This window comes from Nyctibius grandis, chromosome 4 (genome assembly GCF_013368605.1).
Source record: "Nyctibius grandis isolate bNycGra1 chromosome 4, bNycGra1.pri, whole genome shotgun sequence".
Lineage (NCBI taxonomy): Eukaryota > Metazoa > Chordata > Aves > Nyctibiiformes > Nyctibiidae > Nyctibius > Nyctibius grandis.
Genome location: NC_090661.1, coordinates 12,108,258 through 12,124,448, shown reverse-complemented (window position 1 = coordinate 12,124,448; position 16,191 = coordinate 12,108,258). Strand labels below are relative to the sequence as shown.

Sequence of the window (16,191 nt, the reverse complement as noted above, 5' to 3'; positions counted from 1 at the left end):
AAAAGGGTTACTTATTAATTTCCAAAGATCTAGTATATATTGAATTTCTTTATAGCACATGATTTATCAGACAGCACAAATCTTAGTCATCACAAGACAAAACATCAATCAAGCAAGAAAACCAATATAAAATGGGAAGGAAGTACCCATTTATCAAAAAGGAGTAATTTTCATTGTCATAGCAATAGTTTCAAACATGTAGCACAGACATCATGTGTCTTTCCATAATTATAATACCAAAGGAAATGTAATGATTAAATCATTCTACTGAATACTTTATTGAAAGCTTCTACCCAGCTGAAAGTTAGCTTAATTAAAAATCCCAACCTCAGTGCTTTTTTTAAAAACTGTTTTAGTCTATTTTAGGTACATAATTTGATGGACCTCAAAATCAAATCAGAGTGCAAGATGTTAGTTCTATACACCTACAAACATTTTTAAAAGACTGTGTAAAAGTATGTAATTTAGAAAACATGCAATATCTGTCACGCAAAGAGATTTTCTTCTTCCTTGCAAAAATTCTTGTTTTCAGTGGGAGCCTTATATGCTTATCAGAGGGTATATTTTTGGCTCAAAAGCCACATCAACACAAGCAACTTCTTTTAATACAAATATTCTATTAAAACATACTCGAAGTGTTAATGTCTCCTGCTTTTATAATAAATATCTGAGATGCGTCTGTATTTATTAATTATAAATCTCCTAGTATTTTTCCAACAGCAGCAAATATACTGAGAAAACATCTTATTCTACTAAATTACAAAACAATGCCAGGTAAGAAGAGCTCTTCTGTAGAACCACACTATACTTATAAAGTAACATAACAAGAAAAGGTATGTATTTTGAGTGAACTTACAATTCTTATAAAAGATATCAGCCAAGGTATTGCCAAAAAAAAAGGTCCAAGAATGAAAATATATTATGAAATGTAAGTATTTGGCCAACTATTTCAGATCAGAAACAAATTAACTGGGCTGTAGGCAAATACTTTGTTACAATGTTCCAGATAAAGTAAAAAACTGTACCTGTCACAGACACAAATAATCAGGACAACTGATGAGTATTCAGAACAATGATGATTTTTAAAAATGAGAAATATTGTTCAAGCACTAGCACATTATCTTTTAACTTAAATTTTAAAAGGACGTGTATTAAAAATACATTGTCTGGCATAAAAACCAGAAAATGTCATTTTCAGTTGGTGCATCATTGCTGAATCTGGCTTTTGAGCCCTGGTATGTGTGCGAACAAAAACAAGGAAAGAAAGAGGGATCCAGAATCAAAACCACAAAAATACTGCTATTGCATTTTGTACAGTGTGGTGCATAATCCATAGCTGCTTGCTATGATAAAGTAACTAGCTAACCCCATTGTGTTTTTTTTTTTTCCTTTTTCTGCTTTTGCTTTTTGAGTTATTCTTAGGAAGATGAAGGGGAGAGAAATCACCATTTTCAGACTACCTGCATAAGTCTGTTTTTTCAGCTGACCAAAACCATGTATTTTTGGTCCTGCACACAGTCTTGTGGCACTTCTTCACATGTGAAATACAACTAGCTGGGGCATAAAAAACTTTGCAACAATAAATCATGTGAATCAATTTATCTGAGAACAAAAACTTTAGAGATTCTACATACTTTGTGTATTTTAGAGTTTCTTTTTAAAGAATTTTGTTAGCTAATCTAAAAAAACCTAGTGTTTACTTCTCTAGAGGGAGATATTCCCTTTCCCTGTTCTCTCTTACCCTGTCAACTTCTCACCTTCACTAGGGCTCCCATTGTACTTGTCAAACATTCTTATGTTTCAGCAAAGTCCTCACATATCCTACTGAACTGTGAATAGACTGCAGATACTGGGCTGTAATTACACCTTTCAGATATATAGAGAAGGTGTGGCATCAATCCAGCAAGACACAAGATAACTTCTCTGCCCTCTTCCTGATTACTGCTGAAATTTAGCCAAGACTTCAATGTCCAACAAAACAACATGTCTGTGACCTAACACTGCCTTGGGACTCCTTTTTTCTTCACTGAGTAGCAACAAACTCATCCTATCACATTTACTACAGACTCTAATCCCCGAAACCAGCAATAGTTATTTCAGTAATCCTTTTATCTTCAAAAGACAACTTCCATACAGTCAACCAGCAAGCTTTCCCTTGCTTATCTGGAGCACCTTCACTGCCCCTCAGCACCCCTTCGCTGTTGGCACTTTTGTCCCAACAGAAGGGGATGGAATACAACCAAACGACTGCTGTCAGCTACCCAGCATTTTCACTATTTCAGTACAAAGTCAGGCTGGTCACAGCCACCAATTTATCTAAGAATTTCAGACACTATTGACTCCCATTCTTTTAGGTCCCTAGCCATTTTACCCATCCGATTAAAAAAATTATGTTTTTTCATCTCCGTGTACTACAATAGCAAGACAGGGAGTACAGAACATAAACAGAACTTTCAGATATGAAATATGCATAGACTATGATTAATGAAAATGCACAGAATTTTCCATTTTCTGGTGATCACCATTTAACTGCCGTTCCTCTCTTCCCTTCTGCTACAATTCTCACATAACTTCTCTATACAGCTCTGAGTATTTTCCTTTTTATTCCCTTTCTCCCTCCCTCCTGCCTTCTTCCTTCCTTCATTTCTTTAACTCTGTCCATCTCTTTTGGAAGTTTTTCTCTACAAAATTGTTTTAGTCTTCCCAACATGAAGCTGTAGTTTTTCTACCACACAATAATTTAGGTTGGAATGGACCTCAGCAGGTCAAAGTACGTCTAACTGATTTTAGATGAGGTATCAAAAAGCAAGAAAAGCAACTTTTAGATGCTTAGAAATAATTCTAAGAAGAGCCTTCAGGGCTAAAAGGTAATAAACAATATATAAAATGCTCCCTTTTGGGAAACAGATTCCTCCCTATCCTAACAAACATATATTTAAGGAAGCTGATAAAAAAATCATAACAATTTCATCAGACTAGAAAAGTAAAAGTAGTTGAAATCCACAGAATAAAAGCTTCTTGTAGTAATGACACTGATGAGCCCTTGTACCTAAGAATAACTATTTCCAAAGAAGGCACTGTATCTCCCTACTTACTATGCCTGGCCACATAATTCCCTCCTTTACCTTGAGTAAAATTATTCAGATAGATTATTTGTAACTTTATGAAGCATCAGCTGATCTTCAGCCAAATGCTGGAATGATATGTAACTGGAGACTGTAAAGTGCATTCAATCCTAAAATATGCATTTTCAGGCCATACATTTTAGACAAATAAAAATATGGATGAATCACAAAGTATTTAGAAACATTAAGTCCAAATGAAGTGCGTAATTTTTCACTAATTTCCAACATGAAACAGGCTTTATTTCAATGGTAAGTAAAGGACTTAAGCAGAAATTACATATTTAAATAATGTTGTGGACTGAGGCTAATCTGTAATTTCTCTTTTGTTGTTTCACAGAGTAATTATTTTTATTTCAGTAACATTTTGTTATCATTTATTAATTCAAATAATAGATTTTGAGCTAGTCTTACTAACCTCCTCGAGCAAAGCTATTGGATAGATTTACATCCAAATGTCCTGGCACTACCTGCTTAAACACAGTAGACATTCTTGAATCCCTCCTTTCAGTGCCTAAAGTCAGCCAAAAAAAGAATAGAAGATTAAAAAACTACAGTGTTACAGAGACTAACACTTAACATAACTGATAAAATGCCCTTTCTCACACAATACAGCTAATTCTTGCCAATTTTGTACTTCAGATGTATTTTCAAAGACATGTATACATTGGCAACAGTATGAAGACATTAGATACAGCTAAGCAATCAACATACTTTACAACAAATGAAGCAAAGCATGCACACTTTGGGAATGGTGTTATTTTACAAGAAAAGCCACTGTTTGGCTATATTAGGCCAATTACCACCAACTGAGTAAGACAAGACAGGCACAATTTCAAGCATACTCTCCTTTCTAAGACATTGTGGTTACCTTCACATAAACCTTACCAGGTTTCATCACATAATAACTGAAATAAAACATGGATTCATTTCTTCATGGTTCCACATATGCATAACTCAAATAGTGTATTTTGAAAGAGTTTTCACTGCAAGTAAAGCTATACTTGGAAATGACATTAAAAGCCCATTATAAGTATGTAATACACATGAAAATGCCTATATACCTTCCATTGCTGCTACAGCTAAATAGTGTATCTGTTCATGTAGAATATGAGCTTGTAATCTTGTATTTTCTCATTATATGAAATAGAACAGTATTTTGCATTCTCTTCATTTTCACAGTCTCTTATTCAATATACAGTTTTCAATACACTTAATTTGTTATAAAAGACTTTGAAGTGCATGTTTGATTTTGATTCTGTTATATAATGTAATTGTTGCATTTGATATAAAAAAAAACCTGGAAATTTTTGGCATCTTGATATTCTGGAGAACTTTACTTTATTTGTTCCAGAATTGCAATAAATTACTAATGCCTCAAGACTGGCCATCATACTCAAGTGAATTTCATCAAAAGCTATGACCCACAGGTGGATAATCATTTATTGTCAGATTAAGAATACTGAAAAGTATTTTGGGAAAGATTATAAACATTTTTTACATATGGAAAACACATTCACTGAAACTAAGAGTGAATAAGCTATCTGGAAAGTGTAACAATAAAGAAACAACAGAATTCATATGGGACATTGAACTAACACCAAATCAGAGAAAACTCACTTTTCAACTTAACCATAGAAAAGCACTATATAAACCAATTTTACCTGGAGACAGAGCAATTGTTGGCCTAACAATGAGAGCATTACTGCCATTCATTTTGCAGTGGACGGATATCACATTCAGTAAGGCTTGTAGGTATTTTTCCTGTTCTATACTGCTTGAGGATTCTAAAGAAGCAGGAGCTAGAGTCACAAAAAGAATGGAATATATTAAAATACAAGTACATTTATAAATACATAGAATAGAAAAATAAAAGATTATGTAAAGCAGAGCACTGAAAATGTCATGGTTTGTCCATTAAAGGTTCAAAAAGTCATTCATTTGATGACAAAGAATGCTCAGACGTTCATCACCTGGATGCAGAGCAGCACCCAGCAATGTTCTCTTGCATTCCACTCCACAAAGCTAAACTTCTGAAAGTGTCTGTTACCTCATGGTCGCTACTTAAAACATTCATCATTAGCCAGCGATCAATACAAACACAATGGAGATGACGTAGTTTTCCCTTCACACTCAGAAAGAAAAGTAACATTTGTGCTACTTGTCAGCAAATTTCAGCCTTTTTAAAAAATGTGTAGAGAACAGATAGAACTGTTTCTTTAACAAAAGTAAGTTAAAAGCATACTCAAACAGCTCTTCCTCATTCCAGTAAAGGAAGGTTACTTACCTATAACTGGAGGTTCCTTGACTTATATTACCCATTCACTGAAAGCATACATATATCAAAAGAAACCAGTGTTCATGCACTCTGCTGCATTTAGAGACATCAACGGACACAATCTACATGTCCTTCAGATCCCCTACCCCCAGAATGTGACCTTTTCAATGGAACAAAGAAGAGAGGAAAGAGGATGGACAGTGCACGCGCATCTGGATAACACATGTTAAGGGATCTCCACTTATGAAAAGTAACGTTCCTTTTCCTTAGTGACAGTCCACCTGCTCCTTCACCAGTAGGTAACTTCAGGAAGTGTCTTCCCACATGCTTAGGTAACTTGTAAGGAGGGGGTGTTGCATTGTTGTAAGAACACAATTCCTTCTCTGAAAACCTCTGAATAATCCTTTACGTGCCTGTAGTTTCAGATGACTACTCTACAGATCTCAGAATGATTTTCCAATTGTTACTGATGTTGCTTAAGTTGCTGGAGACGTGGAGAAGAACCATTCCAGAGAAAGAGAAGTGGCTGCAAAAGACTGGATGAAAGCAAAGCCAGAGAGGAAACAGACACAGTTTAAAAACAGAGGGCAGAGGGGGAAAAAAAAAAGATGAGAAGCTTTGATGCTCTGAGAAAGTACTGAAGTTAAATAGACAGTTCACTTAGGACAATTAAAGACTGAAAAAATTAAGAAACCAATAACAAAACACAGAACTAGGGAAGAAACCTCAAAAATAAGAAAAATTAAAAATTCAATCTTAACCAGAAAAACTCCACTCATTTGTGCCCAGGTGCAAGGACTTAAAGGAAGGGAAGGAGATGAAGGTCAGATCCTGGGCCATACTATGATGACAAAAAAGCATACAGTCTCAATGAGTGAGATTTTTTTTCAAATATCAAACAAACCTTTTTTGAATTCTAGTTTATTGCAGCCACCTCTGGACTCACTATAGGACAAAAACGTCATAGCTGCTTAAACCAGGATTTGGTATCTTGACCACAAGAGCCAAGACTTGGAATAAGAGACAATGAGAGAGAGAGTCAAAAGAATTTGACTGAGCACATTTTGACGAACCACATTGGTAACTTATGAATAGTTTTCTCCAGTGATGATCCAATCAGATTCTATGCTGGAGACTAATAGACAGTAACCTAATTAGCTGGAGGTGGCAAAAGAAATTTCAAGATAGCCCTGTTAAAATTAGTATCTAAATAGCCCTGTTAAAATTATTATCTGAATTGGAAATACAATTAGGAAGCGATTAGAAAATGTACATGCAGGAAACATCATGCTGTTTCTGTCTGACAAACAAGTCTGAAGAAAAACATTATTTTCTCTTCAACTCTTAAGCAGGGTTTACACATCCTGAAATCCAGTTGAATGATCTCTGGGTCTCCTAGTCCTTAAAGCAATGCCACAAAAAGTCAATTTAGGTCTTAACAATTTAGTTAAATGAAAGGAAATGAAATGTCTAAATGAAAGGATAATGTCCTTACCACCTGCACTTAAAAAGTTTTATTTTGTGAAGAGTATTGCGTGTGTTTTAGGAAAGAGACTCAGGGGACGAATAGTTTGACTTATATGAAAGTCTGTTATTGAACTGGGCAGATATCTGAGTTAAAGACTGAGGGCAATAAGGTCCTTGTGGAAGACTATAGATGGAAAATTTGCCCTTCATTCTTACCACCAGTCATCCCATCACACAGTGCTTAACAGCAGTACAAAGAGATGAAAGACTACTGGTGACTCAGAGCATGAACCACTTACCTGCACAGGTGAACAGGGATTTCTATAAAATGACTGATCTTTTAAGTGCTGTATCATACATGAAGGCCATCAGACAGCATGGATTTAAACAAAAGATGGGGATGGAGATCCCAGTAGTAATAAATCCCAGGTAACAAACACATTGCTCAGTAATGCAGTTAAGATTGCCTTATCTGCTAATATGTGCTCTATATGCCTGGTTGCAGGTTTCTCCATCTTTATCTTACAACAGGTCCTAATATAGTCAATAATCCAGCCTGTATCAAGATAACTGTTCTCTTGGATAGTGTTACTACATACAAGAAACATAAATGATCTTCCTGCATGGCAGTTGACCCATACTTTGTAATTCAGGTGTATAATGTCATATTTAGAACTACAATGCTCTGCAAAAAAATTCCCAGAAAGGCCAAAGTGAAATTCAGAAACCAACTTTCATGTTTCAGAGGAACTTTTGAAAAGACCTGTATACTCTCCATCTCATACTCAAACATCTGTTAACAATCGTTTGTGGATGGACGTTAGAAAAATACAATTCTGTTGCACATGCAGTTTGGTTCCATACAGCAATTCAGTACTGTGCCTAATTTCTCTAAAAAATATGTTCTGTGTTTCTTAACTCTATTCCAGCTGAAACCAGGACAATAAAATATTTATCTCAACTATGCTTTGAAAACTTGCTTAACACACACGATGTAATGGGAAATCACAAAAACGTTCATTAAGTTCCAGCAGGTTCGCTTTGTTTCTGTGTATCAATCCAATACTGCCTAATAAAAATCTACTCGTATGAAATCTCTGCTTAGGAAGATATGCATCTGCCAACTTAAATTTAACTTAATCTTATCTTTGTCCTCTTAGTTTGCATCACAATGCGTTTTTCATTATAGACTTTCCTTCACTGTATACAACTCCTGCTGAGGTAAATACATACACCTCTGTATAACTATCCTTATTGATCAGTTTCTTAAAAAGTTTTGTTTCACCAAGCTCCAACTTCATTATGAATAAAATAAATATCCTATAAATATTTTTCATTTTCCTTACAGTACCTTCCTGAGGAGAGTCTCAATTTTCTTCACATTTTAAAAGGAAACAGTAACTCCAGAAACTAATGTCTGACAGATACAGTTAAGGCAAATCGGATTATATATTGCCTAATATACTGCTGGAAGTATGACAATGACAATGGCAATATAAAAGACTACATAAAATTAAAAAAAGAAACCACCTACAAATGAGATTACACACAGGAAACATGCCTTAATGGGTTAGGCTTTGAAATTCTTGTTTTGGAAGGCTTTCATACTCCCATGCACACAGAAATGATAGCTGCTACAGAAAACATGGAAGTGCTTGTCATTATATAATTTGCAGACTATTCCTGCAGAATTTTTTCAATTTATTCTATTTATACCAGGGTAAAGATGCCTGGCCAGTATTGCAGCTAGGACAATCAGTATTAAATCAGTTTATAAGACTAACATTTGAATTATCATGTTTAGGATTCACACCATAAACCTGTGGAACAACTGGTGTAGCTCATATCTTTGTCAGCTGCTGTGTTAACTATTGGTAGTACTTCACTGATACATTTTATGAATCTTTTTGTTGAAAAGGAATTATATAAAACTCAATTCATTCTGTTGCTCCTCACTCCAACTAAAAAACACCCCCACAAAACACTGAAGAGACACACTGAATCAATGCTATAGCAGTGAATATTCAGCAGATAATTAGTGATTCCCAAATTAGTGTTAATAGCCAGTCCAGACACTGCCTGATGTAAAAAATGTTTTTCTAGTATCTCTGAAATTTTGATATTTTAAAGGTGAATTTGCTATACACAAAATCTCATATAGCTTAACATTATGTCTGATAAAAATTCTGGAGGACTATGTAGAATATATTTAAATCATCTAATCTTCAAACTACTTTTATGTGACTTGCACATATTTTTACAGTACGCTTGCTATAGGTTTTGAAAAATTCTACAGAACAAATTATTCAGGAGAGTCAATCCTTTTAATTGCATTTTAGTCTTTAGTGGGGTGAAATACAAACATAAACAGGACTGAGGAACTTCTTTGCTACCTTAATGAGTTCCTGGTATTCTAATTCTACCTCAGATTTTCTTTTTCTCAAAAAAGAAAATTATAGCCTAATTCTAGAATAATTTCTAAACAACTATCAGTTTGATTAAAGAGAATATTGACTTTTTCTTCAGCAATATGCCAAATTCACTCTTGGCATGAAAATAACTCCGAAGAAACCATCAGCATAAGAGATGGAAATCCAGGCAGTCACAGTAAGTATCCTTAAACACTGCCTGTGAATGATGAGCCAGATAATGGTCTTTCCAAAATTAATGTTGCTCTAAAGTTATATTCTTCTGAAAAATTAACTATTCTGACAATCTTGTGCTGGTCCAGTCTTGATCACACAAAGGTAGAGATTTACTTAATGCGAAGACTCCAACTAGAATCTTTCAGTTCTATGCTTTGTAAAAGAAAGATAAAAGTTAAACTAGTATTACAATGAAAAAACATCAGAAAATCCAATGGATAATGGTCTCTCTAATATTTTATATAATCCTCTATTAAAAGGGATTATACATACACTCATTACATAAACCAGTGCAAAGGGAAAAGATAATTTAAGGGAAACAGGGGAAGCTTACATTGCATTTGGCAGATACCAGCTTTTACTGAAGACTTTTGGTATGTATATAATCTCCGTTCAGATTATTCATTGACATTTTCTGAACCACTTTCATACCACTCAGGATCTGCTTCTTGACATACAGTAACTAAACTGAAATAATATAGTATCAGATAACCATTCATATCCTGAGACTTTTGATTCAATCGTATCACTGATTTCCTCTAGAAAAGTAAGTATTTCTACATAAAATTACTTATACAGAAAGCCTAGCTGCAACAGCTCACCTGTTGTATGTGTATTTTGGGATTTGAAGAGGCCAACAACACCTTTTCCATGAAAGCCCCCAGATCTAAGTAGAAGAGTACTGTTCTTAGTGTTCTTCCAACAGACAACTGGCAGGCGATTGTGACGGTAACAGCGAGCAACTCTCTGCAGACTGCTGTCTTGAACAGACTGAGGTACTACCAGAAGTCCGGGATAACTGTATTGACAAAAAGGTGAAAAAAATTGAACAAGAATTAAAAATGTTTTTAAAATTTTAAACAATGAAAAAAAATTCCTAAAATTACAAGCTGAATATACATCTTAATGAAAATACATCTCAAACTGTTAGAATTATTTTTTATTTAGTAACTCTCATTTTTAATCCAATCCTAGCAAATACATTAATTTATAAAGAAAACTGCATTTTAAAAACAACTTTAATTATGAAAAATCTGTAAGACTATCACTGCTTGTCTCTTTCCATAAGGTTATATTTTATTTGGTAGCATTTTTCTTCTTAGTATCTCTCTTATCTGTACCTACAATGAAGCCATATTTTTAAGCATGACAGAAAAGAGAATGTTGAGGCATACAAATGATGCAGTAGTTTTGTCTTGACACTTGTATATGAAATACGAGAATTGAAAGGAAAGAATGTTAGATTGTCTGAAGTATCACAACTAAAACAATAGTTTTTGGTTTATGTCAAAATACATTTAAATTTTACAGTCAGATTCCTTGGAACAGTGTATTTGAAAGTGCACTTTTGTGTACTTTTTAAAACACTACAACATATAGAGAGATTAGGAAATTCACTGATACAATACCTTTAAAAACAGAAAACGCAGCAAGATGGTAGTTGTGTTCATGTCAGTGAAAGAAAGATTCAAGCAATATGAAAGATTATTTTCTATCTCCTCCCAAAAATATTCAATTTAAGTGCCAATTTCATATGTTAAGAAGAAACTAAGAAGACGAGCAGGGAAAAGTTAATGCTTACTAAACAACTTAGTTCCTCTACAATATACACCATTCCTGTAAATTCAGTTCTTTGACATTTATTGAACTGCCCTCATACGAAATCAATGTACATAATATTTACAGTCTACTTCTTAAAACACAGTAACCAAACTGATATGGCACTACATAAGTATTTATATCCTGAGATTTGTAATCTACTCATATATTAATTATCTTTTCCAAAAAATCCTATAGAATATGAAAAACTGGTGGTTTCAGGGGAGGAAAGAGTTGTCTGCATAATGTTCAAAGCATAACAAAAATGTACAGATTTAATGCCTTCATCTGCATTGTACTCAACGGTGACTGAGCAAAACCAGTTATTAGTCTGTTACTCTAGATAAGTCAGAAAACAAGAAAGGATCTAATATTTTCCTTGTGTGTCCTTCTTCCATGAAGAACTGGCAGTTTCATTATCCATAATGAAAGCAATGACTAGCCAAAACTGGCTTTAGGAATGCAAATACTCTTCTGATATGACTCATGCAGATATGCTTTTGTATTTAAAAGAATTTTTGTTGGTAGTGGTAATAAACTACATCAGCTTTCACAACAAAAAAGGAGTTAGTAACATTCATGTGTTAAAACACAGCATGTGACTTTCAGCACGACAAACTTAAAGTAGTGTAGATGCCTTCATGAATTCAATTTTAAAACATATTTTTAATTTGAAAAAAAATAGTTATGTGTAATTTTTTCCGAGGCTTGCTTTTTTATTTAGGAACAGAATAGATTTTATCTGCAACTACATTACATAAATACTTTCCAGTACCAACACAGCAAGTTACAGAAACCATACTGAGAGAGTGAGTTCTACCAGCTAACTTTATTGGCTAAGTCAGAAAGCTGAAAAATAGCCTAATGATTTAGACATCAGTGTAGACAGCCAAGAGAGAGAAACTCCTTCAAAAGGCAATTCAGAGTATCTAGGTTAGTCTCCTCCAAAAGCACCAGGGGCACTCTCTTTCCATTGGCTATAGAAAGAACCTAGGAAAGACTTGTGTTGTCTGACAGAGCTTCTGGGGCAGTTCTGAAAGCTCACTTCCAGGTACCACTGCTGGCAATCTTTCAGAATCTGATGAACACATATGCATCCACCACAAAAATTTTCTCAGAATAAGTTGCTTAAATGGATACAACATGTGGTATGTTTCATGTTGTCTTTATTTTCAACTACTTGACTGAATTGGTAAACTCACCTCCTGCAAAGTGAATACATCCTGTTCAGTGCAGTTATTCTTAAGTATTCTGTTTTTGAGCGAGAAGAGTTACTACTCATGGTCCCTAGTCCCAAACGTTGATAGTCTCTGAAACAGGCTCTTTCTACTAATTGCTCCATTGTTGATTTTTCTGATGCTTTTAGGGTACCACTTGTGTGCAGCTCACTGTCATCTGAAACTGAAGTTAAAAATCTTTACGAGTTTGCTATTGGGGAGGCCAGTAGTTACACAGAAAACGATGCTATTTTCTTCTGAACAAAATATTAGTTTGTCTTACTGTCAGTGATGAATGACAAGAACTAATACATACAAACCACAGTATATAGAAATAGTAAGCAATAAAATAATACTTTAGTCAGAAAACCTGAATATATCGCAGAGTTACCTACTGCACTTGTGACTGGCATGGCTGACAACTCTCTTGCTAAAATCCTGGAAAAACTTCTCTCATATATTCATTTGAACTGAACCAAAGGCAGATAATCTTTCTTTCAACAGTTTTTGAAAACCTGGTAGTCTCACAACTGCTATACAAAGATGTACACAAGACAGCAAAATTAAAAATGTGCATATAAATTCATTAAACATCCAAGATAAAATGGACCTCGCAATTCTTTTAAACTATCTTCAAAAGATGCAACAATCTTTTTAAAGCTTGGTTCAAATAGAAAAATGTTTCTGTGTCATAATTTCACAATAATGACTGTTGGTTTCTTAATGCCTCAGTTTCAATGTCAAACAGCAGCTTTCTTCAGCCATGCATGTCAGCTGCACTTTCCAAAGCAGAAAAACCTTTAATCATGAGAGATAAAAACCATGTCACAAGTTCAAACTACACTGAAATTCAAGTCAAGCAAGGTCTTTGTACAAAACCTGCCACCTGCCTGTTACTGACATTTCCAACTATTTCCAGATAGTTCTGAAAGCAGATTTACTGTTCACAGCATATATCAGTTAACTTGCTACCACCTCAAGCATTGAAATATGTGCCTATGATGGGAAGTATTTCTTCATGAATAAGGCACTGAAAAGTACACAAGGATTTAAATTAAAATAGGACTTTATAAAACTGGAAATTAAAATTATTTTAAAAAATAAAAATTATGCTACAATTAAAATTTTACCAGCAGTAGACAACATTCAGAATTTACAGGAGTAGAACCCATATACTTTTTTTTTTTGTGCATCTTAGCATAAAAGCTAAATGAATAATTTTATTGCCCCTGCAGCTCATCGAACAAAAACTACAATTCTCTATTTGACCTAAGTAATAAAGAGTTAAACGCTGTGGATATCTCCTCTTTTTTTCTGTGTTTTCATATTTGTCATGGTAAGAAAGAAGTTACAAAACATTTACAAGTATAAAGTGCACTAATGAGAAACAAATTAAAAGAGTTTTAGAAATCATTCTCTTTTTGGGCATACAGAAACTTGTATTTAACAGTTTTGAATGGAAAGCTATAACGGACTCAGATAAGATGATGGTGCATTTTTTGAAATATTTTTTCCTAAATGCATTTTTCTCTCATGAAAGCAGGTATATTGGTGATCAGAATTTGCAAAACATTTTCCTGTGCATAAAAAGCTAGAGATTATAAGAGCCTTATTATCAGTGTCCTTAACCTGAAGAGCAAGATGAAGATGTTTGCTGTCTCAAGTTTAAAATGGATTTTTTTTTAAATCTGATTTTGAAAAGAGGAGGAATAATCCCTCTATTTTACTGTTGCTGAGATATGACTGTGTGTAAAAGCTGGTTTTATAGTCTCCTATTTTATGGAACACACCAGTATGACCACCTATAGGAAACAGAATTTAGTAGTGATGAGATTCTAAACTTTGAAAATAAAAAGATGGGGAGGAATTGGAGGGTGTTCATTAGCAACAACTAATAATTAGAGTAGTGTGACCAGTTTTGGAAATCACATTGCAAGTTATACGTGGACCAGTTAAAGAGGACTGAGAAAAGAGCAATACAGATGACCAGAAGTGTATCAAGACTAATAAACAAAAAACTGAAAGAAATGCAGATATTTAATATCCAGAAAAGAACAGAGAAGAGAAATAGTACAATAGTACATAAATACATTAAGCACTGCAATCAGAATGAAGGGAGTTGTCTCTTCTATATGTATATGGTGGCAGAATAAGAAGTGAAGGCTTTGAATTGCGGCAAGGAAATCTTTAGGTCTGAATATCAGAAAGTTGCTTGTTTTTCTCTAGCATTAAGGATGGTTAAAGCACTAGTACAAATCGCCTAGAGTTGTGGAACCTTCATCTTTGAAAGCTTCTAAGAAAAAGTTATGTAAATATCTATGAGGAACAGATTAAGTACGTTGATCTTGCCTTGGGGCAGAGAGATGGAGTAGATGACCTCTTGAAGTTCCTTACAACCCTATCTTTAACATTTATTTTTTAAGACAATGCATCACTTGCTGCAGATAGCTCCCGTTTGCTTCATTGTTGGTATAGCTGCAGTTTCCTATACTTCAGATTCTGAGGCTTGCAAAGAGAAGTCATTCACAGCAGGCAATATAAAAGAAATTGCTGTGACTAAATAGCAAATTTCATATGGCTATTTGTACTCTGTCTGAAGGAAAGAGTTACTACTGTGGGCAGCTGACTATACCTAAGGTGTCAGTGCAGCTTGGAAAGAAAGGCAAACTGTCAGACTTTGATGACCTTACACATTCCCAGTCAAAACATCTGGAAAGCAGCAGGTAGGAAGCCCCACAATTTATATTTTTATACTTTTGTTAGTGGAGGAAAAAAGTGACTACCACTAATGTTTACATAACATCTGTGTTCATGGAATAATGGAGTTGTTTTGTACATCAGCAATGCAAAAAACTTAAAATTTCTTCATCATCAAGAGAAGTACAAATACACAGGTAAGACTGTGCTTGGTGTCTCTGGGTGAGGGACACAAAATCACCCAAAAATCACACAGGTGCAGCCTGCAGAATTGCTTCTGACCCAAATAATCTGCAACATCAGAACACATACTAACTCAGCACTTAAGGAAGATGCCGGAAATTCAATTAAGAACATAATTTTTCAGCACTGTAAAGACATTCTGTATTTTGTAATCCTTTCTTTTTGCCTTCTTTCCATCACTTTTATCTGGAATGAAAGAAAAGAATCAATATTTTTTAGCTTTCCTAGAATGGCTTGCTTCCATTTCGGAGAGAACAGAGACAGTGCAGTTACACAGTCCTGCGTCAGACAACTTTTATATATCTGCTCACAAGTGACATAAGTTGACTTGCTCACTGACCAAATATTCAAAAGGAAAATCTGGCTTCTTTGATGTTTTGAAGAAATCATTAGTGTTTGATAAACACTTCGTTATCCAAAATGCTTATTTTTTAAAAAAAAAAAGAAAGAATGGTATGACGAAACAATACCTGTTTATGTACAGGAGAATCTGGTTCCCTCTAGTGGTTTATTATAAATTAGCACTGGTCCAGATAAGGATATACTGACAGCAGCACATGGTAGGAAAAGAAGTATTTGGAAGAAAGTCAAACTCCACACCATCACACGAACTGTACAAAGTGCCCAAATCATTTTCTACCTTCTGTCCCCAAATCCTTTCAACCAAAATTTGGAAAAATAGTATTTTCAGTAGTAATGACTCCTGCTGCTTTCAGAAATCATTTGTCACTTCCTCATGCACAGAAGTCTCCCATAGTATTTGCTCTTTCTTGAATCTCACCAATTACTGCTTTCTCATCACAGACTGATTGCAGATGTTACGACGTCTAAAGAAAAATGGAAGCTACAGCATGCTTCTGTGAGTTTCCATCTACACTATTATGATGTAAAGAATTATTAAAAAGATACTATATGCAAATAGT

At 34.4% G+C, this 16,191-nt stretch overlaps 1 protein-coding gene across 1 annotated transcript in view; it reads right to left on the bottom strand.

The window, feature by feature from the left end:
* SBF2 (SET binding factor 2) overlaps positions 1-16,191 on the bottom strand; it is a 288,886-nt gene that overhangs the window by 39,541 nt on the left and 233,154 nt on the right. The window contains 3 exon segments of the mRNA XM_068398307.1: positions 4,787-4,924; positions 10,115-10,311; positions 12,314-12,512. Coding sequence (XP_068254408.1) covers positions 4,787-4,924; positions 10,115-10,311; positions 12,314-12,512 — 534 coding nt within the window.